At 41.0% G+C, this 22,687-nt stretch overlaps 1 protein-coding gene across 4 annotated transcripts in view; it reads right to left on the bottom strand.

The window, feature by feature from the left end:
- GNAQ (G protein subunit alpha q) overlaps positions 1–22,687 on the bottom strand; it is a 292,117-nt gene that overhangs the window by 78,998 nt on the left and 190,432 nt on the right. For all 4 annotated transcript variants that reach the window (XM_036260797.1, XM_036260800.1, XM_036260798.1 and 1 more), the window contains exon 3: positions 3,672–3,826. In XM_036260797.1, the coding sequence (XP_036116690.1) occupies positions 3,672–3,826 (155 nt within the window). The remainder of the gene's footprint in view (positions 1–3,671; positions 3,827–22,687) is intronic.

The raw sequence follows: 22,687 nt of genomic DNA, 5'->3' as shown, positions 1-22,687 counted from the left end.
AATTGGGTTTTGAAGGATGAAGAGGAGCTCACCAAATAGAAGAGAAGCATGCTTGACCTCTGCTCTCTCAAGAAGTGGCCTGTGCTGACTCTCACAAACAGCAGGGTCCTTGAGAGAATAACTGCCATGGTACAAACTTTAAGCATATGTGCTTGGCAGGCCCTGATTCTCACACTGCTAGAGATTAGATATCTATGTGTTCCCTAAATCTAAACCAAACAACCACAACTAGGAACAATCAGTATTCAGAGAAGTTGTTCCTCAATCAGAAAGACTTCTATAAGGTGATGATGTTGTATAGGAAAGTAGGTCTATCAATAAAGAACTTTTTACTTTAATTATAAAGATAGAGCAACATAAGAACTCCACATGAAGTAAAGGAGGCAAGATAACACCAAAGATATACCAGCAAGATGTACACAAAAAAGTCAGAAAGGGAAAGGTATAAGTACCTTAAGTACATAAAAAGGAATCACTTTGAGTTATTCTGTGCAAGTAAATTCAGTATTGGGAATCAGTGATGCTCGATATGGGACCTACACCCTCATCAGTGCTATCCCTGTTGCCCACAGTGCACCTGCTGGGACAAACTGGAGAAACACGCGGAGCACAGCAGCAATTGGATGGATCCAAAAAGCCACCTGTCCTATCTTTGTGCTGGGAGAAAGGTACCCAAGACTAAGATGGGGAAGAATAAGTGACTAATAGTCAGGCCTCCTGGCACAGGTGACCACAGGCAGGCCAGCCAGGCTGCTCGGGCACTGATCTATAAAGAGCTGTAACATCCCAGGAAGAGATTAGACGCATGGGGCCAGCCAACTGAGGTTTCCACATACAGCTCCTTACTTGACTGGCAGGACCAGATTGGTTCTATTCTCCTTAAAGTAAGCAAAATCTGCTAGAGAAAATGAAAAGCCAGGGAGAAAGAAAACAACACAATATCAACCCAGGTTTCATTTAGCTAAGAGGACCAAATGTCAGTGCTTGACCAGGAGCTTCCCAGTTTATCCTGCTATTTCATCATAATTATTCACAGCAACCCTCTCCTTCTCAAAATGGTCTGGTTAGATGACAAATGATACAGTCACCATCTATTCAGCCCATGTAACAAATGACTGTAACAAAAAGAATAAAACATATACCTCTCGGGAGAAAATGTATTTTGGGATAATCAAAGAGCACCAGTGGAGGAGAAAACCTTTTACTTCACAGAATGCCAACACAGACCTATTGACAAACGTAGAAAATCGTTCTTTTCCAAATGCTGATGGGATTACTAAACTGACTAGAATTATGAACTGGAATTAAAACTACTGGGTGAAGACTTTATGGGGAACTGAAGACCCCTCAGTTACACCACACTGATTGCTTACAGTGGAGATGTCAGTGTGCTGAGAATGTGGTAAGCACTGACTGCACCACGATGGGTAAACCAGGGCACGACATCAGCTCCGCAGTCCACTCAGAGGGCCCATCCCAGGAGCAGGGAGTAGAACAGTTTGCTACGGCGGAGCCCTAACCCTGGTAAGCACATGACTATTAGATATTGGTGTTCTGATGCCCCAAACAGCAAGACCTCTCTACAGGGAGAACAGATGTGTGACAGGTGAAGAACAGAACAGGTGAAGAGGAGAAGAGACAAGATGTATGATAAAAGTCAAAAGATAAGGGTGAGGAATGCTGAGAGGTGGAGCATTTATTCATAAAAGTATATCTTCATTTATTTTTATTTTATTTTATTTTATTATTTTTTATCCTCATCCGAGGACACTTTTGCACTTATCTTCAGATCGAGCGGGAGGGAGGGAGGAAGAGAGAGAGAGAAACATCGATGTGAGAGAGACACACCAAGTGGTTGCCACCCACACGACCCCAACTGGGGCTTGGGACAAACCTCAACCTAGGTACGTGCCCTCAGCGGGAACCAAACCCGGGACTCTCTGGTCTGCAGGCCGATGCTCTGGGCCAAACCAGCCAGGGCATAAAAGCATACCAAACCAGCCAGGGCATAAAAGCATACCTTTATAATGGAGGATTTATTCATCAGTAAAGAGAGACATTAGAGCAGCAAAGTGAGGCGTGAAGAGGAGTTGACGGAGAATCAGGCGTGAGGGCGGAGGGGTGAACACGCAGCTAGGAGGAGACACAATGAACAGGAGCAGGGAGTGAGGGATAAAACACAACAACAACCTAGGGAGATAGATGTGATGGCAGAGGAAACAGAAGGACAGAGGGGGCAGCAAGCAAAGGAAAGACAGCTGGTCAAAGGTTGAGGGGGCAGAATTTGGAACAGACAAGGGCTGAATGCATCGTTTGCATCTCTGTGCTCAGAAACTTACTGGTAGGAGTTCAGGAGAGAGCAAAAGAGGCCGGAAAGAAAGGAGAGGGGGAGGAAGACAGGGAAGTGGGGAAGGCAGGCTGTCAGATGGCAGAAGAGAGACTGGGAGTAAGAGTGGCATGGAGAAGGGAAAAAAAGATAAGGAATGAGTCCAGCACACATTGCAGACGCACACGGGGGTTCCTATCAGATAGCACGTGAGTGACACCCTCAGTGCTTGTGAGCATTCTGTCCCATTCCAGAATTATGTCATTCAGATTCACTCAAAGAACACCGGAACTGTTGTGACCAGGCAACATTTCTGTGGCTGAACTGAATCATAACTTATCTTATACAAATGCCTGGAACTAGGGTAAAAGCATGACCAAATTTATACAAAAAACAAAGCTGACTAGCTCTTGGATCTGTATGTGCTAGTGAGTAAGCCAATCAGCCTATGGGCTCCTTCTTTCCCCCATGGTCCTGCTCCCACCCAGCGGGTCATTTCATCCTATGAACTGACCTGAGGCAGCTGCATATTTTTCCACCCATTCTTCTGTCTGCCCAGAACCAATACAAGAGGCAAATGCTGGTGAACATAATTAATGTAGACAGAAATCTGGCTAAATACTACAAAAAAAAAAAAAAAAAAAAAAAGCCCCTTTTCAGGCACCTAATTATCCAGATTGCTGACTGCATTGATTACATTAATCCAATGATGGCCAAACCTTTACTTTCTTTTTGTTAGGCGAGATTTAATCTAGAGCAATCACAAATCTCTCTGGGATGCAAATCTCTCCCAAGATACATGATTTTGATTGACAGCTCACAAAATAACTCTGGCATGCATGCAAAATTAGACTCACACAAAATTTTCATGCAAAGATAAACCTATCCATCAACATTATTTTGGCTCTAAGAAAGCAGGCAAGGTTCTGTGTCTGGAAACTGGAAAGTAGGAAGTCTGACGTTTTAGAAGCCATAATCAAACATAGTTGTTTGCAGTTCTTACTGTGTGCCGGTGTTTTCTAGCACATGAATAAGATTGTAAATTTGTATTAGAAATTAATATTATAAGATTTCAAATCACAATGGAGTTTGTGTTGGAGAATCGCTGGCTTGCAATTCGGGAGAAGAGATGGGTGGTTGGTTTTTCAAACAGAAAGCAGTAAAAGACACTCTCCCTAACTCATGCCAGTCCCTTACGAGGTTGGCACAAATTTAGTATCTATACTTCCTAACTTTGATGTTCGTCTCAGAAACTATACACAAAGCGCAGAACACAGAGGTTATCTGCAGAGCGCCTGCACGTGGAAGCAGAGAGATCCGAAGGGCCTCCTGGGTGAATACTCACTATTTGGTAGAGTCAGATAACTGATATTCTCGTCGTCTATCATAGCATTCCTGGATTCCAGGATCATTCCATAAACTCTTTATTGCATCTACGTATGGATTCTCAAAAGCAGACACCTTCTCCACATCAACTTCTCGAACTAATTGTGCATGAGCCTGTTTAAAACAAAAACAAAAACAGCAGTTTTAACCTCCTTTCCATCACTGAACATTGCCTTTGGTTCACATGTTACATTGAGCACTCTGAGATCTTTCAAATACTGATTTTCAAACTGGTTTATAATCAAATAATGTTGCTTCTTCTTCTTCTTCCTCTTTTTTTTCCTGAGAGAGAGCCCAGTCCCAAATATTTCCCTGTAGAGTAAACCGTGAAGCTACTTAAAGATGACTAGAGGAAAGCAGTGTGCAGCCCCCACCAGGACAATGAGGGTGTCATGTTACACACACGGCTGGTTTTAGGTGAGAATCATAATCCTAAAGCAATGAATATTATTCAAGGGTGAAAATGGAACAATCATCTCCTCTATAGTTTATTATAATCAAACACAAAATACACCCAGCTCATGGGTGTGACATCTTAGCAGAAACTCAGTCAGACTTCTCAACTATTCAGAACTAGTTTCTATAGTGTCTAGAGTATAAAACCACTGGAACAACAGTAAATAGCAATGATTTAATATGAACAATAGAAACCATTCCCCTTCCATTCCCACACATCCCAACTGCTAAAATATTTATTTTATATCTGCCTTTTAAAAAATATATTTAAAATATTTTTTCAATAAGATTGAAATAAAAACATTATACGTCAAACGCCAAATTAACCAGAATATACAGCTGCTAAACAATCACAATTAAAATGAATGTAATATATGCAAATTATACATATGCATAAACATTCAAATAAACAAATATAAGAACTAATTACCTTGGAAACTGGAGGCAGATGGCTGATAATTATTCAGTCTTGATTTTGTACAAAAATACAAACTTCTGAACTAGGTTAGTGCGTGGCTATCATAATCACATGATGACCTAGTTCTTCATTTCATAGTTTTAAGCCGATAGAATAGTAATAAATTTGATCCATGTCAGGCTCTGTCTGATTTACTGTCCTCCTCTGCCCATAAGTGAGAAGGGCTCCATATCATTAGACTAATCTGGACTTTAATAAGGTTTTAAGAAATCCAACACACTAAGACTGAAGAAACCACCTTTCTTGCTAGTTCGCCTCTGACCTTGACAGTCAGACCTCGTAACAGAAAAGCCCTAGCTCCATGGTGGACCTCAGCCTTGGGAAACAGACCCCTATAGTTGCTTTCTGTGCCTAGTCCCTGTCCAGGCAGTCTGCCTTGTTATCCCACCAGCAACCCTGCCAGCCTGGAGTCCTGTTCCTGAGTCCTGTTCCTAACCCAGATGGGCCTACCTCAGTCACCATTCTCCATGAGGTTTACTCTTCGAAAACAATTATCGATCAGCTCCCCACTGAATCCCCAATGCTGTGCTCCGCTTGGCTCTAGAGCACTTGTTTTTCTGTGCTGATACCAAAGACTGCACTGGACCAATCTTCAATGCCTTCAGCCTGCTGAATCGGACCTCCTCCATGCATAAAACCCTGGGTGTGCCCCCCCCCCCCGTCCCCCCGGCCCAACAGGCACATAGAATGTTAAGTTTCACTCTGCCTTTCTGCCCTTGCTCACTGAAGATGATCAAGCTAACTCTGTGTGTCCTGAGACATGACAATGATTGCCCTTGCTACCATTCTAAATTAGAGTACTTGTCACTACATCTGTATTCCAGGGTTCAGTGGATCTCGGAGGGCCGCTGGGGGCAGAAGCAGGGATGGTTTCCTGCAGGATATACTCTAAAGGCAGGGTTTTAACTCTGACTCTGCTTCTTCTTATGACCCCAATGTGATTCCTGGTGGGGCTCCACTAGCCGCACATGGCTTTGTACTGTTCCAGTACTGTAGGGTCCGTGGTGCTCAAAAGGTGGTCCACACACCAGTAGCATCACCTGGGAATATGATAGAAATGCAAATCCTCTGGTCCCTCCTCAAACCTTTTGAATCAGAAACTCTAGGAATGAGGCTGAGCCACAGAATTGCTACGGGAAACTAAAAAGAAGAGGCCCACAGGGGCAACTGTCACTCCAAAGCAGGAGCCATTAGCAGATGTCCATAAGGGCTAGGAAGCCAGGGGAAAACATAAGACAGGCTGTGCACATGCAACAGGGAGTGACGGGGACTGTGACACACTGAGAGATACACTCACTAATTAAAAGGGCAGTTGCGCCCAGTCAGTGTGGCTCAGTGGTTGAGTGCTGACCCAAGGACCAACAGCTTGCTGGTTCGATTCCTGGTCAGGGCACATCCCCAGGTGTGGGCTCCATCCCCAGCAGGGGATGTGCAGGAAGCAGCCAAATGATGTTGATGTATCGCTCTCATCAAAGTTTCTATCTCTGTCTTCCTCTCCCTTCCTCTCTCTCTAAAAATCAATAAAAATATGTTTTAAAAATAAATAAATAAAAAGGGCAGCTGCTATTTAGCTCCAACTAATTGCTGCCATTGAGAATGTAGGTCCCCTGTTGCTAGATCTTCCCACATTTCAAGGGAAGCCATCAACCTCAATTTTTCTGTGAAATCTAATTTAAATCTTGCCGACCCTATAAATGATAAATAAAGTATATCTGTGCCCGAGTTTGATTGGGGGCCATTCATTTGCAGATTTGTTCTAAAAAATTCTTCTCCATTTGCTTCCCTAATAAGCTTGGCCAATAAAACTATGTCCTGGGTAGAACCTAGAACATGGTAGCTGGTGAACGAACATATGCTAACAAATAAGGAATTTTCAGAACCTTCCTATAATAATATTTAGACAACTATTATACTATCCATAGAGATAACTGGTTGAGACCTGTCTCTGAATGGCCTAACAGCCACACGGTGACATAGGTTAGCGCAGGCAGTGTTTAAAACGACTCCCTACACTGAGCTAGCCATGACACTTGGAAGGAGTCCTGTTTCTGTTTCTGGAGAAGTTAGCTTCTGCCAGAGAAAACAGTTTCAACATACCAGACACTTTTCACTATTATGATTAACGGTTTATTGGACCCCAATAAGATGCTAGGTAATACAGCAACAGGGAATTAGACATAGTTCCCATGGGGGGAACAATCCATACAGACGGCAACCAAATAAAGCACTGGATTATGTGATCCAGGAGTAGGAACAAAGAGGGATTCTTATGTTTCCATCCTTAATTTCAGTTGACTATAAGGGCATTTAAATAAAGACAACATTCTCAACAGTGTGTTGTAACTTTCCACTGAACGCCTGCCCCTGTAAAGTGACACCACTTTTTTGCCAGAAAATTCTTGTCATTCTTGTCTATCTCTGCTTGCTTTTTCTTTCATCGGTAATGTCTTCCCTCTTCCTTTCTTTACCTTCTTTAGCTTTTGTTCTGGGGCTATGCCATGTGCCATCTCTCTGATTTTTCTCCTCTCCCCCCAAAATGTGATCTTCGTGTCCTCTGTGTCCTTTGAACCACAGACCTTTTGCATTTTACTTAACATTAATCGTTATGTCTTGCCTTATCCCTCTTGTAGACTAAATTGTGGGAAGGGGCTGTAGCTTACTGACTGTCATTTCTTTTGGGACCCAACACAGAGTAAGCAAACAAATATTTGTCTACTTTAATTGCATTTAAAAATACATATCAATACAATGCCAAGTCCTACAAGTCAGTTTCTCGAGGAAATCTTCCGTCTACTACCTAGTCTAACAGCACTACATAACCCTTAACAGCACTTCTCTCAGAAGCTGGTGTAACAAGTATTTGTATGATAGTTGTCAACATCTTCCTCCCTGATCACAGTATACGTTCCAAAACAGGCTCAACACTGCAGTATCAGGGCCCAGCAGAGTGCCTGCCACCTGGTAGATGCTCAATAAGTATCTGTTGAATGAAAAATGCAAGGAAGGAAGAGTGGAAATTGTATTAAACTGGAAGTCAGGATATCTAACTTCCAGTCTTGGTTTTACCTCTAACACTAGCTATAACCCTTAGGAGAAAATACTTTACCTCTTTATAAGTTCATTGTTTCTTGTCCATAAGATGATGCAATTGGAGTAAATTTTAAGCCTCATCTATCCATAAACTGTATAATTATAAATATGTAATGCATACATCGACAATGCGTAAAGGACCAAAGAGTTATGACAGTGTCCCTCTAGGGGCACATATTTATTAAACTAAGACTTCACTATTTCCAACAGTACCTAACAATAAAGGGCAAATCATGGTTAAATCTGTACATGAGCAATGCCACATGTGGACTGAGCTCAGTATGGACAAAGGAGGTCAAACAAGGTATCAGAGAGAAGAGAGGGTTTGTCTGGCAGGTGGAGATGAACACGCGTGACGTTTCCAAGGAGGAGGAATAGGGACAAAGGTTCACTGGACAAAATAAACATGGCACTTCCTTTAAACTGTGAGAAAAAAAACCAGTCTAGTGAGGAGTTTCATGCTGACTATTAATTCAAATTAACCTCTACAGTGAAAGCTATAATATCAACCAAATCATGTATAAGCCATAACTCTGAGAAGTCAACCTCCAGCATCCATGAAAGTATATCGCCCTCAGCACACTGATCATCGCTTTGCCTTCATGCAGGTCAGAATTTCTAAGTCATTTTTACTGCCTCCCAGGCTTCGTTGTTTAATTCCACCCTTGCTGTTTTGGAAAACGACATTCAAATACAATCAACTGTAATTTTTATTTATGTAAGAGCTTTCGACTGAAGTACTCTAAGTTGCTTAAAAGTATGACAGCGTTTTGCAAAATACACACAGAATTTTAAAATTGCCTATATACATGACACCAATGGAAGTTCAACCCTCTTGCTTTTTTGGTAAAATTATTTTTATATGGAAAGAATGTTTTTTAGTATGCTACTAGTAGGAAGATAATTAGACCCCTTTCTATTTGCCCAAATGTCAAATGCAAATAGTAGTAAAAATCATGAGTAACTATGTGAAATTAATTACTAATGAAAAAACTATAATGAAAAGGAAAGCAAAAATTTCTAATACTATTATAAATAATAAATCAATTACAATTGACTACCCTTTTTTTGTTTTTGTTAATCCTCATCCAAGGATATTTTCCCATTGATTTTTAGATAGAGTGGAAGAGAGGGAGGGAGAGGGAGATAAACATTGATTGGTTGCCTCCCATATGACCTTGACTGGGGTGGGGTGGGGGGGACCTGCAACCCATTTATGTTCCGACGGGGGTTAGAATTCAAGACCCTTCCATCTGAGGGCCAATACTCTAACTGCTGAGCCAAATGGGCCAGGGCTACAATGGACTACCCTTTTTATTTTGAACACTGTGCAGAGAAAAGCAAAACAGATATGAGTTAATCATATAAACAAAATGTAAAATATAATTCTTCCATTTTGTTGGAATTGAGCACGCTGGATAGAAATATTTAATGGTGAATACTAGCTTTCAGAATTCTTAGCAAGTTTGTGACGAGCCTTAGAGGGAACACTGTGAGAACTAAGTCACTTCTCTTAGAAACTGGCAGAATTCTAGGAAAAGACCACAGGAAACCGCCAGATGTGCCAATGTGGTCATGTCTTGTTTTAGGGATTCGGTGGTCATAAAATTCAGGTAAAATTTAGACGTGTTGATATTTCCATGGTTACTTAGGCAAAGGGGAGGAAGAACTGAGTTCCCACCATAGTGGACCTTACTCTGCCCACAGAAGGCCAAGCCTTCAGATGAAACAGAAAGGATCTTATAGTCACTTTGGAAGGACTTTCAAAAACTCATTAACACCTCACAGTGGCTTCAGGCTGGAATGTCACACCTCTTCCAGTTCCTATACTCCCGAAGTAGAAAAGCAAATGGTAACTTCCACATTTGTTGAAGCTCTTAGACATAGATACTCAGCTCATTAGGCCTGCTCCGTCTGGAGGGATGCCCAACCAGAGGACCTCTAAATTAGAAAAAGTCCGAACCACTGCTGGAGTCCATTTTAATTCCAAACTGCGGCTCCTATCTTGTTCCTTTTCCTTGGTACTTATTTTCATTTTGGCATTTGAAACGAGAGAAAAAAAATGCAGACTCCTAAAAAAAACATGAATTAAAAAAAAACACACAAAAAACAGAAAACCCCAGGCTTTGCTTTGTTTTGTTATCTTCTCAAAGGAAGTACAAAGGAAAATGATGGAATATGAGATCAGACTGCTGGGTTGTAATCCCACCTCCACCCTGTACAAATGGAGCATGACCTCGGGCAAACTATTTAATATCTCTGAACCTCTGTTTCCTAATCTGTGAAATGGGGATAATAATAGTACTTTTTTTAGAGGGTTCAAGTACAGAATGTTTGTATAACACTTAAAAGCAGAGCCTCACATATAAAAACCATTAGTTATTTAAAACACACAAGATGCTTAGGCTGGTTTTTCTTAGTGGTTAGAGCATTGACCCTCGGACTGAGGGACTGCAGGTTCGATCCCAATTCCTGATCAAGGGCACGTACCTGGGTTGCAGGTTCAATCCCCAGCCCCAGCTGGGGTCCTGTGAGAGGCAACCAATCGATGTGTCTCTCTCACAAGGATGTTTCTCTCTCTCTCCCCCCTCCCCCCACTCCCTTCTACTCCATCTAAAAATCAATAGAAAAATATCCTCGGGTGAGGAGTAACAACAACAAAGCAAAAGAAAAGGAAAATAGCACAGGAAACATAAACCATGGTGTACACACCTACTAACTTCTGTGACCTTGGCCAAGTCACCCAAACCTTAATTTGCTCAAACGTGAAAAAACATTCTGGAGGTCCCCTGGATACTGGCTCTCCAGTTCCTCAGATATGCAAGCACCCCTAGCATACAATTCCATATAGAAAACTTGGGTAAGAGCTGTCCTTCCTTAGACCACCTCACTGTCCCTGACTTCATCACAATCTGAACGGCCAACCTTCATTAAAGTACACTATATACAGAAGGACAGTTGCTGCATTTTTTTTTATCAGCATTACTACATGAATGACAAACAGCAGCAAAGTCCACACTAAGCTGTTGCGGGCTGGGCTCCATATCTAGTGATTCATTCCCACAGAACAGCCTCTCCAACTTACAATTCAACTCATAGCTCAGCAAAATTACAAATTACTCCATGACACAGTCTTTTGGAGTCCCTGATAAAGATGAGAAATCCTGTGTTTGGAATCCTTCAGACCTAGGGATCTATTTGCTGATTCTCTTTTACTAAGTGCCCCTGTCTCTCTTCACCCTGGTATCAGAAGGAGGCCCCTGAAGCTCTCAATGAGAAATCCAGAGGACTAGCGGAGAGAGGAGGAAGACTGAACAATAACTTGACATGAAACCAGGTTTCAATCATTACTCTGTCACGTTCCAGCCCCATGCCTTTAGGCAGTCACTCAACCTTCCTGAACCTCAGCTTCCTCATCTATAAAATGGTGGAAATATGCTGTGCCCAGTGTGGCTCAGTGGTTAGAGTGATAGCCCATGCACCAAAGGGTTGTGGGTTTGATTTCCGGTCAAGAGCACATAGCTGGGTTGCAGGTTTGATCCCTGGCTCCATTTAAGGCCTCTACAGGAGGCAACCAATCAGTATGTCTCTCTCACATCAATGTTTCTCTCTCTCCCTCCACTCTCTCAATGGAAAATAATAATAATAATAATGATAATAATATACTGCAGAGCTATTAGAAAATTAAGAGTTGTTAGTAAAATACCTAAGACAATAATTATGAAATCTTGTGTTATCTCAAAATTACTATTAATAAATATTAATTATTTCAACAAATATGTATCTACTATGTGTCAGGCAATGCATTAGACATTGATAAAGCAGAGAGTTTATGTTAAATAAAATGTTCCAGGTAACAAAATAGTAGATAAGATAGTTTACCAAACTGTCACATATTATTTTACATTTATTAAGATTTTACAAATTGATTTATTATCCCATTATTAAATCTGCTCTTCCATCATTAGATTTTTATTTTTAATCTCCATTATGGTATTCGCCAAGGCAATTAGTGACTACAAAGCACACTTCCTTTCCCAAAAACATTTGCTGAAATTATATTTTTCCCTTTGGCTTTGCTATACTATAGGCTATATTTGCTATTTCTAACATACAATGAATTCCCCCTTGGGAGAAGGAAATACTCCTTTTTGTTTGTTTGTTTGTTTATATTTTTCTTTTAAAGACCTCAATCTCTTTCTTGTCCCTACCCCTATAATTTTCCATGTAAAATATTCTTCTATTTAGTTCTTTGGTTATCATTTTCCTTCTTCATGTTTGTCTGCCATGTCATAATGATCAGTATCAATGACATGTAGGTCAGATGCTTGATGCAGAAGGGCAAGCAGTTCCAAAGAGTTGGCTGACTGGTATAATTACATGGTTCCATTACACAGAATCTTGACCTTGGGTCTTGGGATGCAATATAAAATTTGCATTATTCGAAATGCTACTTATTACCGCCATGATTATAATGAAAATATCATGTATGTAAACATATACATAATGAATACTACAAAAAAGTTCATTTTCAAAGAACATAGACAAAGTCTTAGTGATAAAGAAATCAGAAAAGGAGACTTTTAAAGACATGCATATTCATAAATATTCAGAATAATTAGGTATATCTGTATGGTTGCCTTCAAAGACTATTTTAGGAACGTTAGTTACTTGGGATTTTAATGGCTGCTTATTTGAAAAGTGAGTTCTAAAATCAAAATCAAAATGTGGAGAATGATGGCTATAAAGTTAAATAGATGGCTGTACCACGGAACTCAGAACCTTCAATAAGGTAATGGTGCTAGGAGTCCGTGAGCACATGGTGGGGTTGGAGGCATTACTGTATTTCTCAAACTTATTAAATCACAGAAGTTTTTCTCCCCTCCAATCAGTCGAAAGGTGGTCTTCTCATAGATCACATTTTGAAAGACACTGACTAGAGACTGAGACTCCCAAGAACAAACAGGGGGTTGGATTTTACACAAAGGAAACAATGAATGAAGCAATTTTTCCCCAACTCTGTATCACAGGTAAATGCCTGCTTTATGGATTCACATCATCTTCCTTTTTGAGATCACATTTTGCATATGGTTCATTTCCTGATGATAATATGTCTCAGAAAAACCTAATCATTTAGCCCTTTACAATGTCTGTGTTCCTACAATCTTATTAACCAGAAGAGCATGCTGCTGCTGATGATGAAATTTTATTTTGTTTGACAACAGGAAAAACAGATAAAGACGATTCTGCTGTTCAGCTTGGTAGTCATTCAAACAAAGCCAGAAAAAAGAAAAAGAACAAGCTCCTTAATGAAGGGCAGCCCAGATGCTCCCACACTCCAGAGCCCTGCACAGGGAATGTGATCTTTCTGGGGCATCCGATGGGAAACCTGACCACCGCAGCTTCAGATCTTGCATTCAGGAGAACAAAACATGCAAAAGGCTCTCGCGTCTTCAAATCTCACAGAAGGAAAGAAGCTTCTTAGAACACTTACTTAAATACCCCTTTAACTCAGAGAGCAAGACATGGTTCTGACAGTAAGATGGTAAAAACAAAGGACAGCAATGGTGCTGACTTGTCCTACGAAGAGGAATGATGAAACATTTAGAATCTGAGGAGCAAGAAGAGAAATAAGGGAAGCCATATCTCACCAGGCATTTTTGTTTTTTTGTAAATTAAAAACATAAAAAAAATTGAGGTGGGGGGATAAATGAGTTATATAATTTGTCACTTTGGGAAAGGACCCAAATATCAGAAAGATTACAAATAAGAATCAATTGTAGAACATTATAACCAGTAGCCAGTGTTGAGAAACAAGCAACTTTCTAGTGAGAGAGTGATGATATAGTGTATAGTCTACACATGACACTTTGGAGTATGAAAATGGTTACTTAAATGACTAAAAGTTAATGTTATAATATCCTTGAAATATTTACTGGCCGACAAATCAATTTATTACATACACTGGTATTATTAAAATGTTCTCAAATATAGAATGCTTCCTAAAAAGTAAAACTTTCATATATCTGCATAAATTACAAAAAAAAAAGAGGAATTTCTCTTGGTACATTCGTGTACATTTATCATGTTCTTGGCCATATCCATGTCTAATATCCTGTCCCTGACAGTTTTCAGAAGACTGAAAACTTTTCAATATGAACATGTTATAAATTTAACTATTTCATAAAAATGCCTGCAATATTCTTTAAAAGTGCATTAACCATTTTAGGTAAATAAATTTGAAGAGGTTAACATTTTCAAATGGGTCCTTCTCTGTAGACCTTACTTTTTTTAATTCAGAAATACTCTCTCTTTTGGGGACTGAAATACCTGTGAAGCCCAGAATAAATTCTGCTAAATAGAAGGTATTCTTAACTATATTATTTTTTCAATTGCAAATATATAAATATTTCAGTTCAAATATTTTCACAGGAACTATTTTTTCTATCAGTTCATAATATTCTTTAACAAATACTTTTAGGAGATGAAACTCATGACTGGTAGATTATCATAGCTTGTTTGGACACAATTATGACTTATGTGTGAGTCATAACCAATTCCAAGTACATTTCTGCTCCACAGGCTTAATTTAATAAATGTTTTATTTATCATGATACCATACACCATCAAGAACTATCTTCATACCATTCTTACAAAATACTTTTATTTTCAACATTTTTAAGGAAGCAAAAGCATTTACCATTAAATTTTACGTGGTTGATGATATCACTATGGCCACAATGGTGGATGGTAAATATTAACAATTTTGTACATGTTACACATTATTCTTGACTTTCTTGAGGAAGAAAAATTTGGTATCTAATTTTCTGTTAAACATGCACTTTCAGGTTTTCTTTTTTAAAAGCTTATTATGGCCCTGGCCGGTTTGGCTCAGCAGTTAGAGCATCGGCCTACGGACTAGAGAGTCCCGGGTTCGGTTCCCGCTAGGGGCATGTGCCTCGGTTATGGTTTGTCCCCAACCCGGTTGGGGTCGTGTGGGTGGCAACCAGTTGATGCGTCTCTCTCACATCAATGTTTCTCTCTCTCTCTTCCCACCTCTCTCCCTCCTGCTCTATCTGAAGATAAATGCAAAAAGTGTCCTCGGGTGAGGATAAAAAAATTCAACAAATAAAATTAAAGCTTATTATGGCCAAAAGGATTTTGCAAAATAAAAGCATGATCAAACAATAAAACAAATAGTAATAGATTTATGCCAAACAATACAGGATTGAAGCACCATGGCAAGAGTGCTCAGTGGTGATTTTCCACATTCGCCCAACATAATTTCCTGCCGATCCTGCTCAATGCCAGCCTGGTGTCTGAGTGGACCTCACAGCCTATAGACCAGAGCACAGCACGACTGGCTAATATCAGCTAACAGATGGTAAATGCAGTGGCACCACATCCCTCTCTACCACCCTACACGCTGAAAGGAGTTGACTGGCCCTAGTCCCTCCTGTCCAAGCTCATTCTACATTAGCAGTGAGTGCTTACGTGCTATCTTGTAAAGGGAGATACAGTTAACAATGCATCTGGGAAGGCTTCGAAAAAGAGTTGGAACATCTTTCAGATTTAACTAAGTGTTAAAGTGAGAAATCTGTTCAACTGCATGAGCAGAATCTGGAAATACAAAATGAAAGTTTATCAACTCCATCCTGGGTTTTTTAGTGCAGCTAGTAATAAGAATGCTTCATTCGAAAGTGAAAAACTGAGCCCAGCCAGTATGGATCAGTGGCTGAGCATCAACCCACTGCTTCAATTCCTGCTTCAGGGCCCAGGCCCAGGTTGTGGGCCCAATCCCCAGTGGGGGGCATGCAGGAGGTGGCCAGTCGATGTTCTCTCTCATCGATGTTTCTATCTCTCTCCCTCTCCCTTCCTCTCTCTCTAACATCAATAAAGGAAAAAAAAAAAAAAAAAAACGAGCAAACACTAAACTCACGGGATGCTAGGACAACAGGTGTAAAATGCAATTGTCTTGGGCCAAACAGGACTCAGGATCAACCTATGTCTGGAGAAGACTTTGGGTAGGAGAATCAAGAAGCCTAGAAGAAAGCTGACAGTCTACAGACCTCCTTGGTATATAGCATAAACAATTTTTTGAAACAGGGTCAACCTCTAAAAACTGAGAGCTTTCTCATTAAAAAAACAATTTCCTGCTTCTCTTGATAAATGGAAGCTCCAGGAACACTGTGCCTATATTTCACGAGGACAAGACCCTGTAGCCGAGTAGGCTACCATCTGCCCCTCGCTGTTGTCGATGATAATGGGAGGGAGCACAATGCTTCATGGAAGTGAAGAATATGGTATGTCTTATAATGCCAAAATTAACCAACTAACTGAAAAGGTAGAACCTAGCTGGCTTCCACTGCCTGCCTGGCCCTGAAGTAATCTGATTTTGCATCCCACCCCGTGCCCAACTCCCTGCAGAGCTTGAGTAATTCTGTTCTTTGTGTGCACTCTGCATGGAGGCACTGAGAATTACACTGAATAGGACTCCAGCCAGTGGAAATGTGCTCAGCTTCCTGGTCTGGATCCATTAAAAAATCATGTACACATGGATCTTCCAATGTTTCTCCCTCCCAAGCCCCTTAATTTATACCCTAGGGCTGTGGCTGCTCTGCACTTCCAACGTGTGTGTTTTGAGTTCCAATCCACCAAGGGGACCAGGGCATGCATGAGGCACCCATGGCTCTATACGGTCTGGGGGGCAGCGGTCGTGACCATGGTAAGGTACAAAGCACAGTGGCTATGAGCCTGTGGCTTGCAGTCAAACACTGAGTTTTAACCAAGCTCCCGTTTACTTGCTTTGGGCCTCTCCAAGCCTCTGTTTCCTGTGCCCTAGATAGAGGTAATGATACCTTTGTCACAACATTTTATAAAGCCTAAATATAATACTATACATAAAACAGCAGAGGAACAACACACACCAGTGCTTAGTAAACAGACGCAATCTGGAGTTTGTACTTCAGGTATGATCCAAGGGGAATGATGCGGAAATATCCTCATACAAGTCCTTTTCACACATTTAGTGAACCGCCTCTTTTGAGGACTTCAGCTTCTGGAAATCTGTTCCAAAAACATAAAATAATTTCTTTGATTCCTCCCAACCTGCTATATAGCACTACTAGTTTCCTATCTTAAGGAAATGCATTCTTAAACTCACATTGTGGGTTAATGGTGATTATTTTACAATTAAGTGGTTTTCCAATTAGAAGCATGTTGACTTTGAGTAACACATACGTTCTTTCTCCTCCACAAGAGAGCCCAGATCTCATACTGCGTTCATCGTGACATCATGTTCTCAAAGCACATCCTGGTTAAGACCTTTTCCAAGACACCCACATGGATGTACGGGGAGATTTTACCAGGGATGATATATCCAGCCATGTTCTTCCCCTTAAATTCAGATGAGCTTCCTATGAAAAGCTAAAATGACTGGTGAGATAGTATGGGTCATGAAATAAAGCCAAACCAAATCCACCTCTATGTAACTCAAAAGGACTGCCCTGGCCGGTTTGGCTCAGCGGTTAGAACGTCGGCTCACAGACCAAAGAGTCGCGGATTTTATTCTGGCCAGGGGCATGTACCCAGCCCTTGTTGGGGTTCGGTCCCCAGTCCTGGTTGGGGTCGTGCAGGAGGCAACCAATCAGTGTGTCTCTGTCCCTCACTTCCTCCCAGTCTGTCTGAAGATAAATGAACAAATATCCTCAGGTGAGGATTTTTTTTTAAAAAGGACTTACCAAGTTGCATTGCTTTTTCAGAAAAATAAAAATGCATATTGCCTCTTTTATGTGTTCTTACCTACATGTCTATATTTTTTAAAAGGTTTCATGTCAGTTCTAAATTTAGCACCGACTTCCTTTCTACTGTGCCATTTGAGCTACAGTCCACCTCTGATAACATTCTGATCTTCACTCCAAGGAACATATTTGGGAACTGCCTCTCAGAAGAACGATAACCTCTCACTAACCTCTTCTGTGCTGTGGATTGGACAAGACGACCCTTTCCTCCCTTCGCCAGCTTCTATGGACACCACCTACATATATTTTAAACAGTATTTTAAAATTCCCTTTACTTGGTAGGAGGAAATTTCAACCTTTCTGGAGTGTCATCATCTTTTATTAAACAGATCTCTTGCTAGGGGAATGTTAGTTACAGGAAGAAATTCATCTCTTTTCAGCCAAGGCGGAAGATAGAGGGGAGGGAAAGCAAAAAGAAGGGGTGGTGAAGAGAGCTGGTGTGCTGGACTGAGGTTAAAAATAATGGTGCTCATATAGATAAAGCTTTCGGAATCATTTATCTGGGTTAATTACCATTCTATGAAATGTTCTACACTTTTTATGTTCCATTCATTAATATCAGACTTAAGAAAGATAAATTTACAGCAATAAAAATGTGGAGGCATAAAGAGAAAACTTTAAGCTATTCATATTCAAAATTATAAGCAGAAACCACCCGAGTGTGTAGCAGTACATGTACCCAGAACTGTATGCTTATGAAGGAAATCATTAGTCACAAAGAATATAGCCCCTAATTAAAAAGCTAAACCACAAAGCTGGTGAAGAAGGGACATACGGTGAAGCCTGAGTCTTCCACAGATTCTATCCAGCCTTCCATTAAAACCTTTCCTAATATTCTTATCCTCTTGGGGCATTCATAGTCTTCATAAACCATTCATTGGGCACAAGGTATATATTGCTGGCACTGCTATTTAACTGTCCCATGCCTGTGTACACAGAATTTCAAACAATGCTGTATATCACTTTAGGATAGGAACAGTCTAGTATTTCTTATATTCTAGCACCATGCTAGGGCTACTCAATAAATTCTTCTACAATGTAACAAAACTGTCTGCTTTCTGATGTGTTTGTCCAGAAATGCAATCTAGCGAGACTGTGGAAAGAAGGAATGATGACCAGCATGGGACAGAGGAAGCTGTCCAGAAAGTTGGGAGGCCTGTTTGGGTTTCTGGTATGATGGTGGACTAGGTCTTCTAGCCTCCATCGGTTAAGTGTTGATTTCTGTAACTGAGTTAGTGGATTAGAGAATAGCTGAGATGCCTTGACCTAATAATTACACCCTCAAACATAAGCTGGGGTGAAATTATTTAACCAGAGGTCTGCATGGGCACTGGGCAAATAGAACTGAGCAGGTTCTGAACTTTTCTTGCCATGCTTCACATCAGTCTTTTAGCTGGTAAGCCTTCAAGAGGCCTGGAGCATCCCAGGGTAGAAGCAGGGATGCCGGGGTCACTCAAGAAACTTGGGGCAGTGGCTTTAAAATATTATAATTTGAATATTTTACATGCGTACAGTATGATCAATAGGTAAGGGCTGAATAGCAATGCAGCCTATCAGTAATATCTTCGAGTCATAAATATGTTAATTTTATTTAAATATTAGTATTCTCATCTGATGGCACAGAACTGGGTACAGAACTGGCAATAAAATGAAAATGGAAATTCCTACTGACACTGTTGATAATGTATCTGTTTTATTTCGCTTCTCCCCATACTTCTAATGCAACAGGTTTTGGAGGTAGCCATTTCTTTAACTCCTGGCTTCGCTACAATAGCATTAGATTATCTTGCAATGAGAACCATGCTATGTTCCCTGCTTAGCTCAATAAATACAGCATCAAGTCCAAGAACAGACTGAACTACTATCTTGGTTCTGTAGACGAGGAAAGTGTTGCTTTATTATTTTATTTTTTAATCCTCATCTGAGGATATTTTTCCATTGATTTTTTTAGAGAGGAGAGAGGGAGTGGGAGGTAGGGGAGAGAGAAAACATTTATGTAAGAGACACATCAACTGATTGCCTCCCGCACAACCTCGACTGGGGCTGGGGATTGAACCTGCAACCCAGTTACATGCCCTTGACCAGGAATCAAACCCGTGACCCTTCGGTCCCATGGCTGACGCTCACCGCTGAGCCAAACTGGCCAGGGCAAAAGTGTTACTTTTTTATTCACAATAAAATCCCCCGTGACATGCAACAGCAATCAGGGTCCCGTCTAGGAGCCTGTGGCCCCAGGGAACACAGCTGCAGCCCGTGGCAGGCCAGCAGCTTAAGAGCCCGGAGGGAGAACACAGCAAACAGTGGGGAGGGCTGATGCAACCCTCATACTAAGTGGTAAGAAGTATTACTAGTGTCAGTGCTTGGATGAACATTAGAATCACCTGGGGGACTTTAAAAAGCACTCATGTCTAGGTGTCACCCTTGGAGATTCTCACTTAATTGGTCTGGGAAGTGGCCAAGGTTGGTCTAATGCACAGCCGGCATTGAGAACAACGGTGGGCACCTGTGGTCTCCAGAGTAGGGGACACATAATCACCCACAGGGTGCAAGACGAACTATCAAATCTATGTGTTTAATCTGAAAAGGAGAAAGATAATAAGTTTTAACTGTATTTAATGGATGGAAAAACCATGGCAGCCAGGTGTGGTGTCCAGGAGTCCTGAGGAAAGGCAGGGCTCCTGAGGAACCCTTTCTCCATTCCCCTCAAGGTGTTGCTCTGCAGCGCCACTGACGTGTCCCCAGCTGGGAAGTTACGGACTCTCCTATCTTAAACAGTACAGAATCCCGATGACAGTTTAGAATGAGAAGGGGAATGGCCAGGGCAACTCTGTCATGAGAGCTTTCTTAACTGTGTGATGGCAAACCCCTTCCAGCGGATCTCGGCCTTCCTAGGGCCGCGACCCTTTGACACGGTTCCTCATGTTGTGGTGACCCCCAACCATAAAATTATTTTTGTTGCTACTTCATAACTGTAATTGTGCTACTGGTATGTCGTAGTTGACCCCCGTGAAAGGGTCGTTCGACCCCCAAAGGGGTCGCGACTCACAGGTTGAGAACCGCTGCCTTACAAGAACCGTGTAACTCAAAGATGTTGCATGCTTTTCTTTTCCGAAACGACGAGTGTTTCAGATATGCTGACCGTTGATGTTTTTTTGTCATGACAAGGGGGTGGTGACATTTTAACAAACATAAACACATTTAATGGATCTCTTCAAGGCCAAAGAGCATTTTACCAGTGAGAGAGAAATCGCGCGGAAACGTGTGCTGTGAAAAGAGCCTTCTGAAAATGGGTATTTGGAAACACTTCCACTGTGATGTGGTTTTGCTGTCAAAACCAATGCAAGGTGTGACACTAGGAAAAAGAAAACTACCACACGTGTGCACTTAAAAACGCGAGGGGAAATCTTTTAAAGAAAGAGATTCAGTGGGGTTTTTAAACTATTTGTTAAAGATGAATAATGTAACACCTTTCCATTCGTTTGAAAGAAGACCTGGCTGGTATCAGCGAAGATGGAACTTTACAAGCAAAATTCCAGTTAAAAGCCTTTGAATAACTGGTGAATGGGACTACAAATGAGCACTGATTTCGTAGGCACAGCCAATGAGACAGCTCCATCCATTTACAACTACCTATCTTATGTGATACCCTTTTATTTATGAGACATTCAAAGTAAGTACTAAATTAAACTGAACCTGTAATCAGACCACTGAATTACTGTCACATAGAATTAATCAGATTTTTAAAAAACATTAAAATGTTTTTACATTACAAAAGGACTCCAAATTTTGTTAAGCATCATTTCAATAAAAGCCCAAATAATTTTTATCGGCGGGGTACATGATCAAAAAGTTTGCCCCATTCTCTGTGTATTCAGTCCGCCACCCTGAAATCAGAGATCTGAAATGAGACAGGATGTTTGCACTGCATACTGTGGACACTGGTTTACTGCTGAGTTGGTGGTCTGCAAGAGGGAGGTAAGGAAACATTTAGAATTCTGTCCCGTACAGTGAGCCATGAAGAAACTTCTGGCCCTGGCTGGTTTAGCTCAGCGGTTAGAGCGTCGGCCTGCGGTCCAAAGAGACCCGGGTTCAGTTCACGCTAAGGGCACGTACCTCGGTTGCACTTTGTCCCCACCCCTGGTTGGTCGAGCGGGTGGCAGCCACTTGATGTGTTCCTTTCACATCGATGTTTCTCTCTCTCTCTCTCTCTCTCTCTCTCTCTCTCTCTCTCTCTCCCTCCCACTCTATCTGTACAAACAATGGAAAAATGTCCTCGGGTGAGGATAAAAAAAAAAAAAAAACTTCTGGAACACTGCTAAAGACTGACTTAGAGATCAAGCATAATTGCTTCAGCAGGTGGGTATACATTTCACCTGTTCCATGAACCTGGGCAGGGACTGTGCCTCCTATTTTTATCCTCCCAGTGTCTCATACTATGGTTTTGTATGTTGGGCACTCAACAGATGCTGTTGACAACAGCCAATTATTTTTTGGTGAAAAAATTATACAATCTCAGCAGTGTAGTAATAGGTTCCACTTCCACTGATGCAGCATCAAATCACCATTCTTATAATTGACAGCACGTTGTGCTGAGATAATATCTACAATGGTCAGCCACCAGGAAGTGGAAAAATTATTAATTAGTATTGCTGCATTATAAAAAGCCTCTGTTAAATATAGGATAGTGGAAAACTACACGACAGTGTTCTGAGTCCCAGAAGACACCCACTTTCAATCTGTTAGAATTATCTGTTTCACACTCCATGTATTAATATTTGGTTTAGTTGCTAGAATCACTAAACATCTTGATCTTAATATTACTGTGCCTATAAAAATGTCCCTGTAATATAATGAAAACTGTTATATAGAGATTACATCTCAGATCATGGAAATAGTTTCCGCTTTAGTGAAATACTATCCTGAAAAGCAAATCTTTAAGGAAATGGATTAACTACAGGCAGTAAGTATTCATGAACATTTTTATGTATCCATATAACTCCCCTTCCATTTTCTTCCAGTGCCAGGGTCTCCTGTGGCCTAAACTAGTTGCATGTAATGGCCCTCGACAGCTCGCCTCTCAGAATGCATTAACCAGCAGAAGAATCCTCCACTGCTCCAGATCACATGCTTCTCTCACCTGAGGTGCCTCTG

Source organism: Molossus molossus, unplaced genomic scaffold, assembly GCF_014108415.1.
Source record: "Molossus molossus isolate mMolMol1 unplaced genomic scaffold, mMolMol1.p scaffold_m16_p_14, whole genome shotgun sequence".
Lineage (NCBI taxonomy): Eukaryota > Metazoa > Chordata > Mammalia > Chiroptera > Molossidae > Molossus > Molossus molossus.
The sequence above is the reverse complement of the archived record's forward strand: the minus strand, read 5'-3'. Positions and strand labels throughout refer to the sequence as shown.